The sequence below is a fragment of the Bos javanicus genome, chromosome 20, assembly GCF_032452875.1.
Source record: "Bos javanicus breed banteng chromosome 20, ARS-OSU_banteng_1.0, whole genome shotgun sequence".
In the NCBI taxonomy this organism is placed as follows: Eukaryota; Metazoa; Chordata; class Mammalia; order Artiodactyla; family Bovidae; genus Bos; species Bos javanicus.
The window spans coordinates 66494793-66518447 of record NC_083887.1 but is presented as its reverse complement, the minus strand read 5'-3'; the positions used below and the strand labels follow the sequence as shown (position 1 = coordinate 66518447).

Below are 23655 nucleotides of genomic sequence, written 5' to 3'. Positions count from 1 at the left end.
ATAATCTATGCAGGTCATTGATTTAAAGCTCAGGCCCCGGAATCCACATCTTGGTGCCATCACGGTTGAAAACCAGTGGGCTTTCAGGATGGTTGGTTCGTTGATTAGTGTGTAGGGGAGGTGGGCAGAGGGGAGATTTAAAAATCAAAGGAGGAATTTGCAACTGACTAGGTGTCAAGGAAGAGTAAGGGTGACTGGAAGTGAGGCAGCCCATCAGGATGGTTGCCACCAGGATAATGAGTCATCAGTGTTCTAACTTTCTAACTGAAACAAGAGGAGGGGTCCTGGGACCCGGTGGGGAGGCGGGGGGAGGGGGCGGGGAGGGGCCCGAGGTAAGGGTGCAGGTCCTGAGTCTGGGATGTCGTCCTGGAGCTTCCAGGGAAATCTAAAGGCCGTGGACAGTTACACTCCACGCGCCACCTTCACACTGAGTTTGCAGGAAGGCTGCCTGCTGACCCTGGTATCCGTTCCGAGCCTGCACTGCTTGGTCATCCTGAACAGGACTCGACCTGGTGGGCACATGCAGAGAATGCCAATACCAGGCAGGCATGGTGCAAAATGGAGATAACCCGTGAAACATGCTAGCAAGTCCCAAGGCTGACTGTGCGCCCAAACTTGTACTGAAAGGAGATGGGAGACCATTCCAGAGGGACGCCTGCTACGCGAGCCCTGCCCTGCTGGGCCGGGGTCAGCAGACCCCACCCTGGGGCTCTGCAGCGTCACAGATGGCTCAATGAGCATCTCCATTCATCCTCTCAAGGATCCCCAGTAAATGGCCGAAGGCTCCCTGATCCTTGGGCCCAGGGCGGGCAAAACAGCCCCCTTTGCCAGCTATGTCCTGCGAATTCCGGAACCCAAATGGGAATTGAGGATGCCTGTGGACCTGCCGGGCAGCCAAGCAGAGGGGTGCAAACACCCCTTCCAAGGCTGGGGGTTCAGGAAGCCCACATCCAGATCATGCGATGCTTCCAGAGGACGGGGAGGGTCTGCTGCGGTCAGGTCGCTGTGCGAAGTGCAGAAGAAAGCCATCTCCCGGCCAGTGGAACCGTGCGCACCAGAACCCACGCTGGACAGGCAGGCCGCATGCCACACGCGCTCTCTACACGCCTGCCACGAGCCTTGGCTGCGGGACCCAGGCCGCTCCGGGCCGTGATGGGGACCACCTCCTGCAGCTCGGGGACTGTGCTGGGGACCGAGTGGACTCGTGGGACCTGGGCCTCCCAATGCCCACAGGCGCTGACAGGGCAGCTGGAGGCGGCAGGGCCAGTGCAGGAGCACCCAGGGCCCAGGCCTACCAGACAGGCAGTCTTCATCCAGCAGAAACCGGGTCAGGAGGGGAGGCCTTTCCCGGTGACGTTCAGGAGAGGACGAACCACTGACGAGGAGGTAGCAATTTCCTTAGGGGCCTGGCCCCTGACTCCTTGCCAACACAAGACCCCTCGGGGAGCGAGGGCACACAGGAGCCCCCATGCCAGAGGAAGGGGCGGCTGAGAGCCAACAGCTGGACTCACCTGCCACTACAGCCAGCACTACGCCCAGACCCCGTGAGACTGAAGGGTCCCAATCCCGGGGGTGAGAAGTCACTGGGGCGGGTGCCCCTGTCCACACCCACACCCGCCGTGAGACTGAAGTCCCCAGTTGTGGGTCTCGATCCTAGCGGGTCTGGAGTCACTGGGGCAGGTGCCCCTGTCCACGCCCACCTCCCCGTGAGACCGAAGTCCCCAGCGTGGGTCTCAATCCTGGGGGGTCCGGAGTCTCTGGGGGCGGGAAACCAGCAAAGCAGTTCTGGGGGCCCAAGCCCAGAGCCCCTGACCCAATAGGTCCACATTCCCAATGAACGAGTCCAGGACATTCTGGGGCAGGTGGTCTGTGAGACCCTTGAGAACCACTGTCCTGGGCCGGCGGCTCTGAGTCAGCCCACGGATGCAGCAACAGCACTGCCAAGTTTAGCAGCCACACCGCCTCCCGCTGCCTGCCCAGCCCTGCAGGTCAGAGGGCACAGTAACCCCATGCAGCCCCCCAGGCTGACACACGGGACCCCGGGGCGGCGGGGGAGGAACGCTCCTGAACTGTGGTCACTACAGCCGCGAGGCCCCCTGTGAGACAGGCTTCGGGGCATCAAGTTCTGCCTTCTGCTTTTGCTTCTCCTGTTCCAATGCCCACAGGACACATTTTACCAATATTCCTCACACTTGAGCGAAGTGATCATGGTTTACAAGACACACAGTACTAAATTATAAAAATGTTATAGAAACAATTCCATGGAGCAAGTAAGTATTTAAAGACTTTATTACGTTAGACAAACTGAAGTCCTTGGAAACACAGTTCCAATGAACGCATTCTTTATGCACCACACTCAAAAATATACAATTTAAAGTACTTAAAACCAACTTAAAGTACTTCTCATATTAAACCAATTTTTCCCATTTTTTTTTTTCAGTTTTGACATTAAAAAACAAAAAGGAACAGAAAGAGTACATTACAAGAAAACTGTCAGCGCGGGTTTTTAAAAACATTTGGTTTACCTGTCACATTATTTCCAAGGCTGCTTGGCCGTGGAGACGCAGATGCCTCGCGCTCAAAGCTGTGTGATCACCAGCCGTCTGAGGGGTGAGGACCACACGGAGAGCCGGGGAGGGCAGGCTGGGGGCACTGCCCACACGCCCGCAGGCCCCATCCCCAGAGGCCCGCAACGGGGACAAGGGGACGGACGATGCGCTCAGTCACAGCGGCCTAAGGGCCACGACCAACTCTGCAGGACGAGGAGGGTCTTCAGACAGAGGGCGGGTGTGGTTAGGAGGGAGGGTGATCCTCCCCTCGGATGCTTCGGTACTTAGCCATGTCTTCTGGAAATACTTTAGAAAGTTCTTGAATCAACAGGCTTTTAAATTTCTAAGGAGGAAAAACATACACGGTCAGCATGCTTTTGCTGGGGACCCGCCACCCGAGTTAAAGCAGAAGCCCACCGAGCCCCGAGCTCAGGAGACACCGTGCCCTCATGGTGCTGTGTGCTCAGCCCCGGAGGCGACCCTGGGCCCACGGCAGCGGGTGACTGCCTGAGACCACGGCGGGCACGGCAGCCTGGGCACAGCAGAGCTGCCTGGAAGATAAGCCTCACTCAAACGCCATTGCCTTACTCCTGTCTCTGCCGACAAAGAGCCAGCCGCACGGGCAGAGAGGGTTTCTGCACGTGACACACAGCACGGGAATCATCGTGGAATATTTAACTGAGCACTTATTAACTCAAACCACATCCAGGCCACTGTGTGCGCACAGCCTGAGCGAGGCTTTCGGAGAACCCGGAAACCGGTCTTCCCCAAATGCTGGGGCTCCTTGAGCCTTGCTATCAGCGTATGTGTCTTAATCCGACCTCAGATGCAGCTAGTACCAGCCAGCATCTCAAAGCCTTTTCTAACGAGTTGTACAGTAAAGCCGTACCGCAGGGATAAACAAGAGACCGCCCTTAGGTGAAAACAGGAAGACATCCTCAAAGGAGGCTGCACACCAACACTCCAGGAAGACAGAGCTCGAGCAGGCTTCAGCACACGGCCCACCGGGCACACGAGCTGTCTCGTGAGGTGTTCACGGTGACAGGAAATGACACCAAGAGGCAGAGAAAGGAATGCAAACTGCACGGACAGCCACTAGCGTCACTGCCGGCGGGCGGGTGGGCAACCTTCCCAACGGCGGGGAGGACGGGAGCGCAGGGACCCGGGAGCGCACCCCCCAGGGGCCGTGACCCTGCTCCTGAGTGGCGGCCCCTGCTGGACGACACAGCTCAGCCACACGGCGGTCGAAACCACCCCAGCTCACGGGGATGATGCCCAGTTCAAGAGCAGCTGGGGCTCCGGCTGACAAAGCAGAAGGGAGGCTGTGGGCGCCACACGAGCCAACATGTCACAAGCATGCCTGGGGCAGGGCCCCTGCCCTGGGCACAGGACGGCCGTCACTGCGGTCCCCACGCAGCCATCCCGCAGCACGCCAGACACCATGCGGCACGCTGCACCCGGGGGCAGCGGCAACACACGCCTCGTGCTCCTGGTCTCCTGGGGCTCGGGCCGCGGGGGACACGGGGCAGGGATGGAGAGAAGGCTGGCCCGCAAGGCCTCTCAAAGGGGCAGAGATGCTGACCCTGGAGAGTGGGCAGGGCACAGAGGACGTGCGGGGGTCCCAGCAGAGATGGCAGGGGAGTGGCCAGGGATGAGGGGCTCGAGGTCTGCCAGGCCGGCCATAAGGAAGACCAGGGTGGAGGCAGGGGGGTTCCCCGTCGGAGGCCAACGGGAAGGGGTGGCAACACCCGCCCCACAACCTGAATCATGGGCAACTCAGTGTAAGGAAACAATTCCAGGCATCATGCTCAAGATGCCAAGCTTTCTGGACTTCATCAACACCAAGAGTCGTGGAAAGAGCAGGGCCTCCGTGGAGAACAGGGAATCGGGTACAGGGGGCGTGAGCTGGCCGCTGGCAAGGATCCCCGAGGAAGAGAGGAGGAAGGTACAGAAGCCTCCAGGCCCACGACCTGCAGTGGCAGGGACGGGCCTGACCGAGGGATGCAGAGAGCATCCCGTGCATGCTGCAGACACTAAAACCTTACAAATGAAAACAGCACAGTGAAGTCAGCGACAGCTAACACTACAAAAATTACCTGGGACTTTCCTGAAAGACTGCCACACAGTTTCATTTTTTTATGCTATGACACGTCTCCAAGGTATTTAATTTTATTACCTATTTCCTTGGAAGGAGGCTCTGACAAACCTAGACGGCAAATCAAAAGGCAGAGACATCACTTTGCCTACAAAGGTCCATATATAGTCAAAGCTATGGTTTTTCCAGTTAGTCATGTACAGATGTGAAAGTTGGACCATAAAGAAAGCTGAGCGCTGGAGAACTGATGCTTTTAAACTGTGGTTGTTGGAGAAGACTCTCGAGAGTCCCTTGGACTGCAAAGAGATCCAACCAGTCAGTCCTAAAGGAAATCAGCCCTGAATATCCATTGGAAGGACTGATGCTGAAGCTGAAACTCCAATCCTTTGGCCACCTGAGGTGAAGAGCCAACTCACTGGAAAAGACCCTGATGCTGGGAAAGATGAAGGGCAAAAGGAGAAGAAAGCAGCAGAGGATGAGATGGTTGGATGGCATCACCAACTCAATGGACAAGGAGTCTGAGCAAACTCAGGGAGAGAGCGGAGGACAGGGAAGCCTGGCATGCTGCGGTCCACAGGGTCGCAAAGAGTCAGACTTGACTTAGTGACTAAACAACGACTGAGAAACAACCTGCTACACAACTCAGAAGTCGCCAACTGTGTAAGGCGGTCAAACAGCGGATGCCTCACAGAGTCCATCAGCCTAACTGGCTTTGTGAGCACTGCTTGCTGCTCTGACATCCCTTTCCATTTATAAGAACCTTACCTTCATTGTGTCAATCTTGCCTTTAACTTGCTCATTCTTCGCCAAAGCCCTCTCCAGGCACTCTTTGGTGTAGAGCTGGGGGTTTCGCCCTTGATCTATGTACCTGGAAACAGGAAACATCGCCGTTAGCATCCTCACGGCTGACACCTCCTCTCACAGTTTCCTTAAGGGGGAAAAGACAACGGCAGAGCTTGTAAGCTCACACGGCCCTGTTTAGAGGGAACTGCGTCCAGGAACCGGCTGAGTGAGGGTTCCTTCGCTACACACGTAGGGGTCACTCACACTCACGTTACTTCTAATTGTATGAATAACTCATGAAGTCAAGTGATGATCACTTATAACCCAAGCAAGCTCCACGGCCACGCCAGTTCACACATGTCTCAGCATTTGTGTTTTTCAAAAGGTTTCACCACCTTTCCATCCTCACAACAGCCTGTAAGGTCAGGCAGCTCTTCACAAGAGAGAACCAAGTGTGAGCCGGAGCCTCGGGCCTGGGCAACACAGGGAGCCTGCCGAGAAGCAGCCACACTCCGGGTGCACCCAGTCCCGGAGGGGACGCGAGAGGGGAGAGCCCCGAGCAGGAGAGCAGGCCCTGCCCGTCCTGAGATCAGGTCACAGACTGGGGAGAGACGGGGCTGATGTACTACTTTCTTTTTTAACCTTTTATTTTGTACTGGGGTATAGCCAGTGGGGTATGAGCAGTATGGGGTATGAGCTTCCCTGGTGGCTCAGATGGTAAAGAATTTGCCTGCAATGCAGGAGACCTGGGTTCGATCCCTGGGATGGGAAGATCCCCTGGAGAAGGGAATGCCAACCCACGCCAGTATTCTTGCCTGGAGAATCCCCAGGCACAGAGGAGCCTGGCGGGCTTCAGTCTACAGGGCCGCAAGAGTTGGACCCGACTTAGTGAATAAACCACCACCACGTAGCCAATTAACAGCATTGGTAGTTTCCAGACAGAGAGCAAAGGGACTCAGCCGTACAGATACGTGTATCCATTCTCCGCAAATTCCCCTCCCAGACAGGCTGCCACATAACACTGTCAGAGTTCCTGTGCTGTACAGTAGATCCTTGCTGGTTTTCCATTTTAAATATAGCAGTGTATACACGTCTACTGATCCTTTCCTAACCAACTGGATTTGGACTAAGACAGATTCTCTCCAATTATTTCTTAACAACATAAAATGATTTCTTGAAATTTCAACTTGTCCCCAATCACCCAGACTTCACTGAGCACACGCCTAGATGAACATCCACATTTTACCCGGGTCAGGCCACACGTCTGCCTGAAGACCTGCACGTCACTCAGCTAAATAGAATTATTAACAAAGAAACAAAACCACGACAACCAAGTCCCATTTTTATGCTTCAGTTAAAAAAAAAATTATCATTTCAGATTAAAGACATTAAGTTACTATTGATGGCATAAAAACTGACCTTTAATTACGACATAGCAAAATATTAATAAATCAAAAGTTCTAGAAATCCCATGTTACTGGAATGCATTTGAAATGATGGAATGAAAAAAGCCAAAATTATGATTGCTGCTACTGCTAAGTCACTTCAGTCGTGTCTGACTCTGTGAGACCCCATAGACAGCAGCCCACCAGGCTCCCCCATCCCTGGGATTCTCCAGGCAAGAACACTGGAGTGGGTTGCCATTTCCTTCTCCAATGCATGAAACCGAAAATTATGATTAATTCTAAGCAAAATCCATCCATTTCTGAGGGGAGAAACCTGACTGGCCCAAGTGTCCAAAATAAACCACCCTTTCGACAGTGACATCACCTAGATTAGACGCTTCTTTGGAGACCAAGGGTTGTATCCCACGTCTGCCATCTCCCAGACCCCGAGTTCCCCCAGGAGGGCCGAGCTCCACACTGTCAGCTCTGCCACAGGCACAGTCCCTGCAGACACCCTCCTCCACTGGCACAGAGCGACCGCAAGTGCACACTGCTGCCCGCTGGGCGTCCGGAGACCACCTCATCTCAGCCCACGGGGGTCTCAGCCGGCCCTGCGGCCAGCTGCGGCTGCAGCTGCAATGGCAGAGCCTCGCCATCGCCACCCTTTCAGGGGTCTCGCTCTCCTTTGCTCCACTTTGGAAGCTGGGAGTGGTCCTCGGCATCTGTCAATCTATTCATCCCACACACTGAGGGCCAGGACAGCTCTGATGAGGACTCTTCCGGAAAGGGGAATCGGGCTCCACCTTCCCGCGCCTCACCCACAGGAGTCTGGAGCTGTAACTCGCGCCCCTGGGCTCCGCGCCCCTCGGCCCACAGAACAGGACGGAGCTGAGACCCTGAGAAGTGCAGCCTGTGCGCCCTCACTGGCGCACCGCTGCTGAGCTGCGCTGTGACTAGGACGTCCATCTCTGACACTTGGGGACGTACAATGAGAACTCTTCCCTCTACTGTGCACGGAGCTCCAGTGATTCACATCTGCAGTTTTACTGGAGAAAGCCCCAGAATTCTCTTGCTGTTCCAAGCCAGCTCTGGGAGTAAGGCTGCTTAGCCCAGAGAACTGGCCCTGGTCAAAGACAACACAAGTCCAGGATTTTTAAACTAAAAACAGAGTTGCCACATAATCCAGGAATCCCACTCCTGGGCATATATCCAGACAAAACTAAAATTCACAAAGATACATGCGGCCACGTATCACAGTTCACAGCAGCACTGTCTACACCAGCCCAGACGTGGAGACAACACAAGCGCCACCACAGATCAACGGGCAAAGAAGATGTGGTGCACACACACGCAGTCAAACACTCCTCCGCCTTTAAAAAGGAAGGAAACAACGCCACTTGCAGCAACACGGAGGGACCCAGAGAGCGTCACAGCAAGTGACGTCACACAGGCAGAGGCAGACGGACATGCTGTCACCTACACCAAGTGACGTCAGAAAGGCAGAGGCAGACGCAACATGCTGTCACCTACACCAAGTGACGTCACACAGGCAGACGCAGACGCGACATGCTGTCACCTACACCAAGTGACGTCACACAGGCAGAGGCAGACGCGACATGCTGTCACCTACACCAAGTGACGTCACACAGGCAGAGGCAGACGCGACATGCTGTCACCTACACCAAGTGACGTCACACAGGCAGAGGCAGACGCGACATGCTGTCACCTACACCAAGTGACGTCACAAAGGCAGAGGCAGACACGACATGCTGTCACCTACACGTGGGATCCAAGACCCGGCACAAACGAACATGTCTCCGAATCAGAGACAGACTCACGATGTAGAAACAGCCTTGTGGCTGCCAAGGGGGAAGAGGGTGGGCAAGGGAGGGACGGGAGCTTGGCATCAGCAGAGGCGCACCAGTCTGTACAGGATCCTACCCACACAGCAAGATCCTACTGTACAGCACAGGGAAGCACACGCAGCACCCATGAGAAATCATAATGGAAAAGAACACGAGAAAAATACATATATAACTAAACCACTTTGCTACAGAGCAGAAATTAAAACACTGTAAATCAACTATACTTCAATATTCAATAGAGTAAAATTTTAACAAGCCTAGAATTTTAGCCCCAGCTCCGACACTGACTAGCTAGCAAGACAGTGCAGTTACCTATCAGTTCTTTCACCTGTGAAATCAGGGCGCTAAAACCTGGATTAATAAAACCTAAAGGAGTTCATTTCCCAGAGGCGCTCTCCAGGCCATGACTATACCCGGGTGCAGCTGACTCTCTCGCAGGAAACAGTAAACATCCTTCCGAAACATTCCTCTCGGAAGAACTTTTTTTTTCCCCCCCTAATGAAGCACATATTATCATCTCCTAGAACTATTACTGCCAGGGCAGTCTGGGAGACACCAAATTCGTACTTCTTGGGTTGTTTCTACCTTTAAGTTTTTTTTTTTTTTTTAATTTATAACATAGCCACATAAGACTTTCTCCTTCTCAAGAAAAAAAAAAAAAAAGAAGTCAGGAAGTCATGGGGCTGACCTTTCAGCTAAGTAGGATCTTGAGAGCCTATGATGTCTTTCAAATATTTCAAGAGCCATTATTCACCTGTAACTCTTTTTCAACAATACTATACTGAGATCTTTTTTTTTTTTTAATTGTTTAGTTCCATTAGAACATAAGCTCCATGAAAGTGAAAGTGAAGTCACTCAGTCGTGTCCGACTCTTTGAGACCCATGGACTGTAGTTGGCCAGGCTCCTCCATCCATGGGATTTTCCAGGCAAGAATACTGGACTGGGCTGCCATTTCCTTCTTCAAGGGACCTTCCTGACTCAGGGATCAAACCCAGGTCTCCTGCATTACAGGCAGACTCTTTACCATCTGAGCCACCAGGGACTCCCTGAAGCTCCATGAAGGCAGGTATTTTTATCTGCTTTTTTCCCTCGAATATGCCCAGCACCCAGACCGTCCGTGCCACACAGCAGACACTTAAACACTGGTGGTCAAGGAAAAGTGTTAGTTGTTGTGTCTGACTCTTTGTGACCACATGGACTGTAGCCCACCAGGCTCCTCTGTCTGTGGAATTCTCCAGGCAAGAATACTGGAATGGGTTGCCATTCCCTTCTTCAGGGGATGTTCCCGACTCAAGAACTGAATCCAGGTCTCCATCACAGGCAAATTCCTTACCATCTGAGCCACCAGAAAAGCCCTATGATAAGGAAATCATTACAGGAAAACCAAACAAGAACCAGAATATCAAGTACGGTACTTACTCAAATACTTCTAAAGGGACCGTGATATCATGAAGCTGCTGTCTGCATTTATCAATATCCTGTAAGCCAGTAACAATAAAATTCCTGGGGGAGAAGCAATAAGAGAACATTAGGTTAGTTTTGGAGAAGGCAATGGCACCCCACTCCAGTACTCTTGCCTGGAGAATCCCAGGGAAGGGGGAGCCTGGTGGGCTGCCATCTATGGGGTCGCACAGAGTCGGACACGACTGAAGCGACTTAGCAGCAGCAGCAGCAGGTTAGTTTAGATGAGCACACTGGGCAGCACCCACACCGAGCCGAGGAGGGCTCTAGAGGCCTGTTCCTTACCCAGGAACAGGTGACACGCAGCTCTCAGCTCTTCGGTTAGCTCAGGATTCCCCGGAAAGCTCTGGAGTTACACAATATGCTCACATATCCCTTGGTTTTCTTTTTGAACAAGGAATTACCAATACTGAGGGGTCACAAACCAACAGGAATAAGGGCGGGAGCCTCTGAGATTTTGTGTACCCTTTGAGACAACAGGGGAGGTGGGGGGGGGGGGGGCGCGCAGTGGACTGGCCTTCAGGAGTCCAGCCTCCGAGTCTGGGGAAGAAAGCCACCAGGCCTAGTTTAATTTCAGTTCGGCTTGGGAGTCCTCCTAGAACACCGGGCTGGTCCCACAGCACTGCGTACGAAGGTGGGGTTGCAAACACGGCTGTTATGTTTGAACCTCCGTAAAGCTGCGAGCCCTTATCCACAGCATTTGACTCCGCCTTTGGTCCATCCCAGGGGCCTAGCACCAGGGCCTGCACAAGGCTGTTGCCAGAAAAACTATTTCATAAGCGTTCCGTGGCCCCTCTCAGCCCCCCAGCACCCACCGTCATGCGATTCCTCCAGAAACGGTAAACTGTTATCTGGCCCTAATGACTTCTCCAAATGGGGCCTGAAGGGAAGGTCCCAGTCAGGGCAAAACGGGAAGGAGGCAGCGGCGAGCACCCCTGCGCACAGCCTGGACCAGGAGGGACTGGCCCCCGAGCAAGAGTAGGGGCCAGGCAGAGGCTCGCGGCCGGACCCGGCTTCCCACCCCGGCCCAGGCAGACACCGCCCCATGTGCCACTCACAGCTTCTGGTTGAGCCCGGCCTGGCTGCTGGGCTGGAAGTCGCTGACGATAATGCCGAGCTGCCGGATGTTCTCCACGAACTTCTCCAGGTGCTCCTCCAGGTGGTCGAACTTCTCCGCCATCGCCGCGCAGCCCGCACACCACCGCGGCCCTGGTCCTGCCCCACCGCTTCCTGCTTCCGTCCGGGCCCGCCACCACTTCCGCTTCCTCTGGGGGCCGGATGGGGCGGGGCCTGGGGTGGTGGGGCGGGGCCGCCGGGGTGGGGTATGGGGCGTGGTTAGGTCGCGGGGCGGGGCGTTAGGCGGGGCCGCCGGGGCGGGGCGGAGTCAGCTCGGTCCTGCCCCGGCATCCCTAAGCCCGCCAGGTGAGCGGCGCGCTGCACGTGTTGGTCCTCAGGACCTGCAGGCGTGGCTGAGGGACACACAGAGCCAGCGGTGGAGACCTCTGGGTTCCCGCTCTGTCTCCCCTGGCCCTGAGCAAGTTCGCTAGCCTCTGAGCCTCTTGTTCTCATCCGTAAAATCGGGATAAACGAAACCTGACCGTTACCTGAAGTTTGTTAGAAGAGAAAATGCCAAGAAAGCTGAAGCCCAGCGGGCCGTACTTGGAAAAAGTAGCTTTACTCCGCAATGAAAAGACTATTTTTTTTTTTTTGCCTGAGTATGCGAATTACAGGTGGTGGTGGTTTAGTCGCTAAGTCATGTCCGACTCTTGTGACCCCTGGGACTGTAGCCCACCAGGCTCCTCTGTCCATGGGATTTTCCAGGCAAGAATACTAGAGTGGGTTGCCATGTCCTTCTCCAGGGGATCTTTCCAACCCAGAGATCGAACCCAAGCCTCCTGCATTGCAGACATATTCTTTACCGACTATAATACAAATTAAAGGTACTGTTTGTAAATAATTGAAAACTTTCATTAGTTTTCTCTCTGCTTTCATGAGAAGCTAGAAGATGAACAGTAAAGAAAAGCTGATTGTTAAAAAGATGAGTCAAATAGACATACTTCAGCAAGTCCATCAGGAAAATAGAGAGAGAGAAAATAAACAATATTATAGATGAATGAGGGAACATAAATCAGTAACATTGAAACCTGTATTCATATTTTGAAAACTTGAAGAATGTGGACAATTTTCTAGGAAACTCGCAAAAGTTAACCTAAAAATAAAAACCCCAAATCAGAATAGATCCTAACCTTCCAAAAACTGGCCCAGGAGACGAAAATCTCAAAGAAACCAAAGACATCAAGCCCTGACTGTTTTTAACACTAGTTTGTTCTTTTTTTTTTTTTTAATCATGTATAGTGTTCCTATTCAGCCAGGTCAGACTCTTTGCAACCCCCTGGACTGTAGCCCACCAGGCTCCTCTGTCCATGAGACTCTCCAGGCAAGAATAATGGATTGGGTTGCCATTTCCTCCTCTGGGGGATCTTCCTGACCCCAGGATTGAATCTATGTCTCCTGCATTGCAGGCAGATTCTTTACCCACTGAACCATCAGGAAAAGAATTTCAATCTTAGATGTTTTCAGAGACTAGAAAAAGAAGAAATACATTCCAGCTCAGTTTTAAAAAGTTATGTAACTTTGATAGGAAATGCAGACAAGGACAGTCCAAAAAAAGGAAGAAAATATGGGCCAATCTTCCTTCTGAAAGCAGATGTAAAAGTCACAAAATATTAGTAAATTGAATCAATTATCCTGTATGAACTATCAACTGCTACATAAACAAGCCTCCTCAAAATTTAGTGACTTGAGACAACTATCTGCCCCTATTTTGCTCACAAATTTGAAACGTGGACTGTGTATGACATTCATAACTTGCCCCCTGCTCCGTGTCACACTGGCTGGATGGCTTGGCTGGGTCTGGTGGATCTGCTTTCAAGATGGCTCACTCCCATAGCCATCACATTGATAATGGATGTTAGCTGGGAGCCCAGGTAGACCGTAGGCTAGAAACCACAGACCTCTGCATAAGTCTCTGAAGAGGGGCATCATTGCTTCATGGTGGCTGGGTTCCAGGAGCACATAGCTCAAGAGAAGTGGGTAGAAGCTGCACTGCCTTTTATGGCCTTGCCTCCAGAGTCCACGAGCATCCCTCCCACCGTCGCTGTCACACAGATGGCTTCCCAGGGAGGAACAAAACCCCGGTCTCTCAACGGAAGAAATGAGAAGCCGGTTGTTGGAAGAACAAGTGAAATCGAGATCTTTCTAAGCCATTTTTGGAAAATTCAGTCTGTCACACATCACATTGGGGAAAATGTTATCTGTTGGGCTCTTCCTAGGACTTCAAGAATAGTGAATATTATGAAATCTTTTATGTATTTAAGTCCATTGAGGATTAAAGCAGAGAAACCTCTCAGATAGATTCTTTAAACAGACACGATAAAATTCAACTTGACTTGTTGCTGGTGTTCAGTTGCTCGGTTGTGCCCGGTTTTTTGTGACCCCGTGCACTGCAGCACGCCAGGCTTCCCTGTCCTTCACCATCTCCCGGAGTTTGCTCAAACTCATATCTGTTAAATCGGTGATACCATCCAACCATCTCATCCTCTGTCGTCTCCTTCTCCTCCTGCCTTCAGTCTTTTCCAGCATCAGGGTCTTGATTGATGGGTTAGTTTTTTTTTTAACAAAGAAACCTCTGAGAAAACTAATAGAGACTTCCTGGTCCTAATAGCGGGTAGATACTGTAACCTGAGAGAAGGCATTTGACTTAATGATAGAACTTTGGAAATACTCAACAGCCAAGAGAGCAGCACTGGGCTGTCACTCCTGTCCTCCCTATGGTCTGCCTCTTTTGACCCTGAACCTCTGTGTACTTCCCATTCATCTTTAAAACCCCAAGGTATCTTATACCTTAGCTTCCCAGCTGTGTTTTAGGAATTCTGAGGACAGGAATCCAAACTTAGACATCCTCCAGAGTCCCAGATGTATGCAAACTAGCTCACTAAACAGTTTTTGATTATTTGAAGGCCACGGGGGAAAAAACAAAGGAAGCAACAGACAGAACCCAAATGCCTGCTTTTTCACCACGGATGTAACTCCCCAGGAAGCCATCCTTTTCTGTCAAGTAGACCCTGGGGGCAATTTGCTCTCCATATAATTAAGAGAAATGGGTACTTCTGAGGTTTAGACTTACAGCCCCATCTGTGCTCCCCCCACCTCTGTTTTTTTCAGCACTTAGCAAGTTGTTTGGCCACCTGATGCTAAGAGCTGACTCACTGGAAAAGACCCTGATGCTGGGAAAGATTGAAGGCGGGAGAAGGGGACGACAGAGGATGAGATGGTTGGATGGCATCACTGACTCAATGGACATGAGTTTGAGTAATCTCCGGGAGTTGGTGATGGACAGGGAGGCCTGGCGTGCTGCAGCCCATGGGGTCGCAAAGAGTCAGACAAAACTGAGCGACTGAACTGAGCAAGTTGTTGCTGCTGCCTTCTATACTCGCATCCCTAGCCCATCATGGACCAGTCTCTAAGAGCAGCCGTGGCCATGGACAAGGTTGCGTGGAGATGCTCTGAGCTGCTGCTTCTGCCCATAGTCAGCTGGTCTGGGATCCTGTTGCCCATTGTATCAGTTCCCTAGGGTTGCTGCAACAAAATACCACAGACCGGGGGACTTACAGGATAGAAATGTGTGGTCTCACAGGCCTGGAGCCCCAAAGCCTGAGACCCAGGCGTCCGCTGGGCCGATTCCTTCTGAGACAATCTGCTCCAGCCTCTCTCCTAGCTTCTGGGGGTTTGCTGGCAGTCCTTCCTGCACCTTAGCTTGTAAATGCATCAACCTGCTCTCTGCCTTCACGTTGACAGCGTTCTCCCTGTGTGCGTGTCTCTGTCCGAATTTCCCCTTTTTTATAAGGACATCAGCCATATGGGATTATCGCCCACCTTAGTGACTTCATTTTAACTCAGTTACATCTGCAAAGACTCTATTTCCAAGAACAGTCACATTCTTAGGGACAGGGAGTTAGAATTCCAATGTGTGTTTTTGGAGGGGACACAGCTGAACCTGTAACACCCACCTCTTCTGTTCAGGAATGTATCACTCATTCTGTGTATTGTGACTGCTGCTGCTAAGTCACTTCAGTCGTGTCCAACTCTGTGCGATCCCATAGATGGCAGCCCACCAGGCTCCCCCGTCCCTGGGATTCTCCAGGCAAGAACACTGGAGTGGGTTGCCATTTCCTTCTCCAATGCATGAAAGTGAAAAGTGAAAGGGAATTCGCTCAGTCGTGTCCGACTCTTCACAACCCCCTGGACTGCAGCCCACCAGGCTCCTCCATCCATGGGATTTTCCAGGCAAGAGCACTGGAGTGGGGCGCCATGGCCTTCGCAGGACATTTAATTCAGGCCAAGTCACAATGAGTACAATCATGGTCTCATTCTTTACATTCTTGTGATCTGTGATTAGCCGTCAGCTCCCATTTTGGTTCCCAAAAGTGTTCTCTTTCCTCTCTTCTCCCATTTCCATTGGTGAGATTGAGAATAGGAATGGGAGGTTTTCAAGTCTGACTTTTGAAACCATCCCAAGGAGAGCCATTGAGATCCACTGAGAGGGCCGGAGTTTGCAAGAATCTCGAAATCACTTGTCTCCTCATTGTCCTAACTCACTGTTCCATTGACTATTGTTCTCTGATGAAACCAAAAGCCGTTCAAGTCCACTGAGACCAACAGGAAAATTCTTGCTTTTCCTCTCGAAGCAGCTAAGCTGTGGCTGCTTTCCTTTTACTGAGCATGGTAAATATTGTTGATTTGTTTGTAAGGAATGGTTTAAGCTGTAAACACCCCAGGCTCCAAGAGCAAATAGAATTAGGCTGGGAAATCCCAGCAATTCGGAGGCACACCGGGTGGGGCTCTGCTGACCTGAGGGTGTTGCTTCCGTTCCCCTCTGAGGTCAGCATGGTCTGCCCCACGGAAATTTCCAGGGTTCTAATACTTTGTGACCTTGGAATCTGGAGGCATTTTCTTTCTTTCTTTTTTTCTTTCTTTTCCATTTGCATTCTTCTTGCTTGATCAGCACTTGTGGCCTTTAGGGATGCCATTTGGAACATTTTTTGCCATACATTCTCATTTATACTGAGAACCAGATTCAGCTTAAGTTTAAAAAAACTGCAGCTATTCTACCAAGAGGGCAAAACAGCTGGTTTCTGCCTTCCTCTGTGATTTTTCCCCACATTAGCAGTTCTAGCAGAAGGGAATATTTGCAGCTCTGTTGCTTTAATGACTATCATGGTGATGGTGATGATGATGACGATCATGATCACACTAAGGCCAGTATCTAGCATTTTGCTGAGCCCTTTATATGGATTATCTCATTTATTCTTCGTAACCCTAAGAGGAAGCTACTATAATGTGCACCATACATGGTCAAATGGAAGCCAGAAAAGCTTCCTTAAACATAGAATTGAGAAGCAGAATAATTCCAACTGGTGAAGGATGCTGAAAGAATTTTTCCATAAGTACCTCATTGACACGTGAGTGTTCAAGTAAATCAGATTTACCATTTATTCTATTAGGGTCACATGCCAGTGAAAGTGTGAGATTTGTGCCATAAAAATAATAAATTGTGTCTTGGTTTTACACTAGTAATTACTGAGAGGCAGTAAGATTTCTCTTCCACTTCCTTTGACATGAAACATCTGTTGTTCCACCTGAAATTCTTTGTGATGGACCTGTGACAAGATTACACTGCTGTTGCCTACAGATTCTCATGCAAGCCAATCAGAAGATGGAAGTATGCAGTTGACACTCACCATTAAGTTTTGATGAAGAGTTTTGCCACAGGTTCAAGAGGAGACAGGGGAAGCATTATGAAAAGAGGGAAACACTAAGACATCTGACTCTTTAGCCAGTTATACACACAAACACAGAAATATAAACCTTTCAGACTTCATGCAGTTTTCACCCTGTTAGCTCCTTCAGTACGTTGCTGAAGTCCTGAGATCTCAAACCCTAGTGTAAAAACTGGTGACATTCAGCAGAACTCTAAGTTTGTCTTAAACACTAGGAAGAGAAATGCATTTGGTGTAAGTAAGCTCTTCTAATTGAGACGATCCAGAAAGCAAATCCTTACCTTGCAGAAAATCATTGTGCCCATGGGTGGAGAACACCTGCTTCTGGTTCTAATCAAGAAAGAGAACCGGGACGCTGCCAGCAAAGAGCACCCAAAATAAGCAAACAAGAAGCAGCTTGTGTCAGAAGACTAAGGAAAATATATCAAAACCCTTCAGTCTGGAAGACAGAAGCTGAGAGGGGCTGTGATCAAGGTCTGCACAACTTTGGTTACAAAGGACACCAGAACTAGTGTCAACCTCCTAACCTTCTGGAAAATGACTTTAGTTGTGCTAGTATGGCTCCTGTGAGAAGCAGATTCCAAGATGCGATTGAGTATCCAAGATACTTTTAAAAGAAATATTGGTAAAAGAAAATTGGGAAGGAATCAGAAAAGACTGGGAGAACCATCAGACCCACGTGCAGTTCTGATTCCAAGAAAAAGAGAGAAAGGAGGATGCAGGGAGGGAGGGAAGGTGTGAGGGGAGGAGAGAGGAAGGAACAGGGTGAGCTGGCAGGCTAGAAGCATCTTAGACGGCAGGGCAGTTCTAGGGAGAGTTAGGGAAGACCACTATGGAGTCTTCAAACCTAAATCCCTCACCAGCAGAGTCCCACATCTCTCAGGACGAACATCACTTAGTATTCCTGCCTCACCGAGTCACTGGCTGGAAGCAGTCCCTGGGAGCAAAAACTGCAATAGGTTTCCGAGCAAAGCACTGGGGCCTCTGGTCCATTCTGACCACTGCACTTAGGGATCTGAGAGCTGCTTTTTTGCAGGCACCACATCAGGTCAAGTAACAATCAAAACCACAATCATGACTGTGGCCGTTCACCAACAGGCTGCTCAGAGACAAGCATTACACTAGATGTTTTACATATGTTAAGTATAATTTTCAAGCAGCCCTCCAAGCGAGGTACATTTGCTCCCCAATTTCAGTTAGGAAGCTGAAGCTTGGAAGGGTAGCACCCTTTCCAAGACTACACAAGTGGTTGATGCAGAGGTGACAATGAATCCTGAGTCATATTCTTCCCACAACAAATAGATTAGAGGACTTGCATTTCTGCAACAAGACATACTGACTCCCCTGAACTTAAGCTAAGAAAAAAGCGTGTTTTTTTTAATATAAACAATGCTGAATATGGGGCTTCCCTGGTGGCTCAGCAGTAAAGAATCCTCCTGCAATGCAGGAGACAAGCAAGTCACAGATTCAATCCCTGGGTCAGGAAGATCTCCTGGAGGAGGAAATGGCAACCCACTCCAGCGTTCTTGCCTGGAGAATCCCATGGACAGAGGAGCCTGGCAGGCTACAGTCCATGGGGTCGCAAAGCGTCGGACATGACTGAGTGACTGAACACACAATGCTGCACGTGTTCTGCATAATTCACAAGTGACAAGATGTGACAGCGACACCCTCACACTTTCCAGCAAATGACTCCTCACAGCCCTGGGCCCTAGATGATTCCAAATGGCATTCCTTGAGTCTGCCTGACTGTCTACAAATGGAGCTCAGGTGTGGCCAGCAAGGGACAAAGTCCTAATATTTCCTTGCTTCATGACTGTAAGAATTACCTTGGTCATCAGCGGTCTCCTCCTAGAATCAAGGTCATGTCTATAAACACGTAAAACATCCAGCATGGCACCCAGCATGTGACAGACGAACGTGGTCCCCTTCTGTGAGCTTCTACCAAACATGCACAAAGTCAAGCTGTTCTTCTTGTACCACGAACTAACTCTCCAGTTAACATTAACTATTAATATTAACTAATAATAACTAATAATAATATTAATTATATATTTAATATAATTACTTATAATACTAATAATCTGCTGTGGATTTTTACACTCTCTGTGTAACGCCATCCACACACCCTTGCTCTGCTCTGTTACCCCAGTTCTGTGGGTGGGCTGGAGGAGGCAAGCAGGTGCACCTCCCTGAACAACAACATGAGAGCCTCAGAGGAGTAGACTGTGTAGTCTGAAAATACTCATCCTCCAGCAACTTGGGCTGCAGCCCTCATCTCCCCTTTGAGAGTTTCCAGGCCTCAAGAGGAACCCCAAGGGACTTCCCTGGTGGTCCAGTGGTTAAAACTCCATGCATCCAAGGCAGGGGACGTGGGTTCAATCCCTGGTCAGGGAACTAAGATCCCATATGCCATAGGGCATGGCCAAAAAGATAAATTTTCTAATTAAAAAAAAAAAAAAGAATGAACTCCAAGTACTTGCCACCCCAGGGCCTGGCTGGCCCCTGGTGGCCCTTGTCTGCTGCCTCTGTTGGGTTCCTCCCTCTACGTGGAAGTGCCCTTTCACGCTTTTGTCCCATACTTGGGGAGCTCACTTGTCCATTTCAGGAATGTTTTCACTCACTGACTCAGGCAGAATTGTAATTCTCTGGTCAGAGCTCTGGCACGTTGGAACCTGTTCTCTCCTGTGAAGGCAGAGGATCCACTAGAGGCTAAAACCAGAGACCCAACCTACAGGCACGCGAGTGCGGTGGAGACTGCAGAATCCAAATAAAACCCACCCTTCCTTCTTCCGTGAAATTAGAAGGCTTGCTCCTTGGAAGACAAGTTATGACCAACCTAGATAGCATATTAAAAAGCAGAGACGTTACGTTGCCAACAAAGGTCCATCTAGTCAAAGCTGTGGTTTTTCCATAGTCATGTATGGATGTGAGAGTTGGACTATAAAGAAAGCTGAGTGCCCAAGAATTGATGCTTTTGAACTGTGGTGTTGGGGAAGACTCTTGAGAGTCCCCTGGACTGCAAGGAGATCCAACCAGTCCATCCTAGAGGTGATCAGTCCTGAATATTCCCTGGAAGGATTGATGCGGAAGTCGAAACTCCAATACTTTGGCCACCTAATGTGAAGAACTGACTCATTGGAAAAGACCCTGATGCTGGGAAAGACTGGAGGTGGGAGGAGAAGGGGATGACAGAGGATGAGATGGTTGGATGGCATCACCGACTCAATGGACATGAGTTTGAGTAAGCTCTGGGAGCTGGTAATGGACAGGGAGGCCTGGTGTGCTGCAGTCCATGGGGATGCAAAGAGTTGGACACGACTGAGCAACTGAACTGAACTTCCTTCTTCCATAGAAATGGAAGTGAAGTCAGGCCCATGACTGCCTGTCTGGGCCACATTTCCCAGGCACGCATGGCCTTGACACTGAGAAATTCAAGCAGAAGCGATGTGGTCAGATTTGGGTCTGGGACTTAACGCATCTGCTGGGTTTTCCCCACGACCACTCCCCTCATGTCTCTGCCTGGACCTGGACAAGGCAATGATGGTCCAATAGACCTTCCTGAGATGATGGAAATCTTCTAGCCTATACTGTCCAAGGTGGTAGCCCCTGGACATTTAAAGTGTGGCTAGGGCAGCTGAGGAATCACATTTTAATTGTAAAAGAGCCTTGTCAGCAGTGGATACTGTATCAGACACTGGCATCCTTGGGGATGGAGGAGTAAAGACATGGACAGAATGTGGGTCTTGGGATGCCTGGCAGAGCAGACTTACCCCACCAGTATGGACCACAAAACTGTTGAGAGTGGGGGAGAAGTCAGTGTTAGTATAGTGTGGCAGGGTGGTTATGGCAATGACCGGCAGGGGTCACTTTGTCAGTTCCAATTCCACTTAGTTAGCTCTGCCGCTTAATATCTGTGTGACCTTGAGCAAGTTGCTTAATGTCCTGTGCCTCAGCTCTCATCACAGCCCTGGGGAGGTGAAGACTACGCAAGTTCAGATGGCTACAAGAAGCAAATGGAGTAATAATGTAAAACACTCAGAATACCATATCTCTCTGTAATTGTGAGCTATTGCTATGAAATCTGGGGACTCTTTGTCACAACATCTAGCTTTGCACTAGCTGATACATGTGGGTTTGAGTCAGGCTCCACCATTTACTGTTTGTATAGACACTGGCCAAGTCCATCCACCTCTCTGTGCCTCTGTTTTCTCTGTTTATTATACAATGGGGGAAACAGGCTCTTTTTCCATAGAGTTCTTGGGAGTGATAAATGATGGGAGGCTAGTACAGTGTTTGCACAGTGTCTGACCCACGTTGAGCATTCTGTAACTATTACTATAGTAACTGTAGTAGTTACTATGCCTGTGTGCTAAGTCGCTTCAGTCATGTCCAGCTCTTTTCGACCCTATGGACTGTAGCCACCAGGCTCCTCTATCCATAGGATTCCCCAGGCAAGGATCCTGGAGTGGATTGCCGTGTCCTCCTGTAGGGCACTTCTCAACCCAGGGATTAAACCCATGTCTCTTATGTTTCCTGTATTGGCAGGCAGGTTCTTTACCACTAGGGCCACCTGGGAAGCCCAATAGTTACCATAATCTGTAACTATTATTATAGAACATATCGTATTATAGTATAGACAGCTGTTGAGTTATTTCTCTGCTCCAGGGTGGAGACTGTCGTTAATTTTCTTGTTCTTCAGTGATGAGCGCAGTGAAGATGCTAAAAACTGTTTATTGAATGAATGAATAGATAAGTAACTCCTCTAGTATTCGTTTACCTGGAAACCCAATACCTTAGCTGTTGAATTGCTGCTTCTGAGCCTTCCCTTGGATGTCCAATCACCATGGCAGTCCAGTAGCAGCCCAAACAAGGGTTCTCTGTCCCCACCACCCAGAGCCTCCCCAGGGAAATAGCCCTTCCAATCCTCACAGAAAGGTTACTATGTAGCCTTCCCTGAGCACAAAGGCTGGCAGGGATGACTCACTCCTGTGGGCTGTTGGCAGAGAACACCTTCCGGATCACTCTCATCAATTCCAGTTTATCAAGTGTGTGTCCCCGAGGGGTGCTGGGGACAGGTGGAGACATGAGGCTGGGATCTAAGGGCCTTGGCAGAGGCAGCACTGTGTCCCGACTCCCACAGGTAACTTTTCCTAAGCGGGAGCCTGGCCGGGAATCTCTGTTCAGGCGCTGGTGGAAGGGGAGGGTGTGCAGTCCTCCCCGTAGTCAGGGCAGGACTGGAGAAGAGCTGGCCAATGGCGGTGGCAAGAGACCCACCTGCACACCCATCAGGCAGCGAGCCTGGGGGTGGCGGTCAGCCAGCCAGGGTGCTCCAGAGAAACAGAACTGGTAAGATATGTAACTTATTGATATATATGTAGATCTGGTGGAGCACCGAAGAATTGATGCTTTTGAACTGTGGTGTTGGAGAAGACTCTTGAGAGTCCCTTGGACTGCAAGGAGATCCAACCAGTCCATTCTGAAGGAGATCAGCCCTGGGATTTCTTTGGAAGGAATGATGCTAAAGCTGAAACTCCAGTACTTTGGCCACCTGATGTGAAGAGTTGACTCATTGGAAAAGACTCTGATGCTGGGAGGGATTCGGGGCAGGAGGAGAAGGGGACGACAGAAGATGAGATGGCTGGATGGCATCACTGACTCAATGGACGTGAGTCTGGGTGAACTCCAGGAGCTGGTGAAGGACAGGGAGGCCTGGCGTGCTGTGATTCATGGGGTCGCAAAGAGTCGGACACGACTGAGCGACTGATCTGATCTGATCTCTGATTATTGTTGTCCAGTCACTCAAACACATCTGACTCTTTGTGACCCTATGGACTGCAGCACACCAGGCTTGCCTGGCCTTCGTTATCTTTTGGAGTTTGCTCAAACTCAAGTCCATTGTGTCGATGATGCCATCCAACCATCTCATCCTCTGTTGCCCACCCCCCCCCCTTCTCCTGCCTTCAATCTTTCCCAGCATCAGGGTCTTTTCCAATGAATCGACTCTTCGAATCAGGGGGCCAAAGGATTTGGAGCCTCAGCTTCAGCATCAGTCCTTCCAGGGAATATTCAGTACCAGCGTGAAGGCCTGAAAACCAGAGGAGCTGAAAACCTAAGTTCTGATATGAGTGTAAAACCCCAAGAATCAGGAGTGATGATGTCCACGGGTTGGACATGGATGTCTCCACTCAAGCAGGGCAAATTCCTCTTTCCTCAGCTTTTCTGATCTGCTGAGTCCCTCCACAGGTGAGGGGGGTCTTTGTTTGATCTGCTGAGTTGAATGCTAATCCCTTCTGGAAACGCCCTCACAGACACACCCAGAAACCATGTTTTCCTAGCTATCAGGAGGCCCCTTAGCCCAGCCATGTTGAGAAATGCAATCAACTGTCACACCCATACTACTTTCTGAAATCTGAAAAACTGAATGCCGATCCAGGTCTGGGGCCACTGTTGGGGTTCGGACAAGAACTGTGGGTCTATCCGGCGGGAACACAAGGTCTCAGGGAGTGAATGCTGTTGGGTGGGGGCCGATCCACAGGAGCCTCTGAGGGTGAGAGCTGAGTGAGCGTGGGCTTGGCTGCCGTTCTCAGTGGTCCTGGCTTCCACACGAGTCCATGTAAGACAGGAAGCCTGAGTAGAGAGGTGGGGTGTCTGTGGGGACACTCAAGTGAACTCGG

The 23655-nt window shown here is 50.6% G+C and overlaps 1 protein-coding gene across 1 annotated transcript; it reads right to left on the bottom strand.

The window, feature by feature from the left end:
- Nucleotides 1-2271: 2271 nt before the first annotated feature.
- Nucleotides 2272-11404, bottom strand: MED10 (mediator complex subunit 10). The gene is made up of 4 exons (XM_061393900.1): nucleotides 11198-11404; nucleotides 10098-10181; nucleotides 5410-5512; nucleotides 2272-2892 (listed from the first exon to the last, which is right to left on the bottom strand). The coding sequence occupies exons 1-4, from the start codon at nucleotides 11317-11319 to the stop codon at nucleotides 2794-2796; spliced, it is 408 nt and encodes a 135-aa protein (XP_061249884.1). The 5' UTR covers nucleotides 11320-11404; the 3' UTR covers nucleotides 2272-2793.
- Nucleotides 11405-23655: the final 12251 nt, after the last annotated feature.

Bases quoted from the DNA above. Each gene is read 5' to 3' on its own strand.
- MED10 (XM_061393900.1), bottom strand. From the start codon at position 11,319: ATGGCGGAGAAGTTCGACCACCTGGAGGAGCACCTGGAGAAGTTCGTG. The intron at 10,182-11,197 runs GTGAGTGGCACA...CTTCTCCCCCAG, and splicing joins GCCGGGCTCAACCAGAAGCT to GAATTTTATTGTTACTGGCT. The intron at 5,513-10,097 runs GTAAGTACCGTA...TCCTGTTTCCAG, and splicing joins GTCCCTTTAGAAGTATTTGA to GTACATAGATCAAGGGCGAA.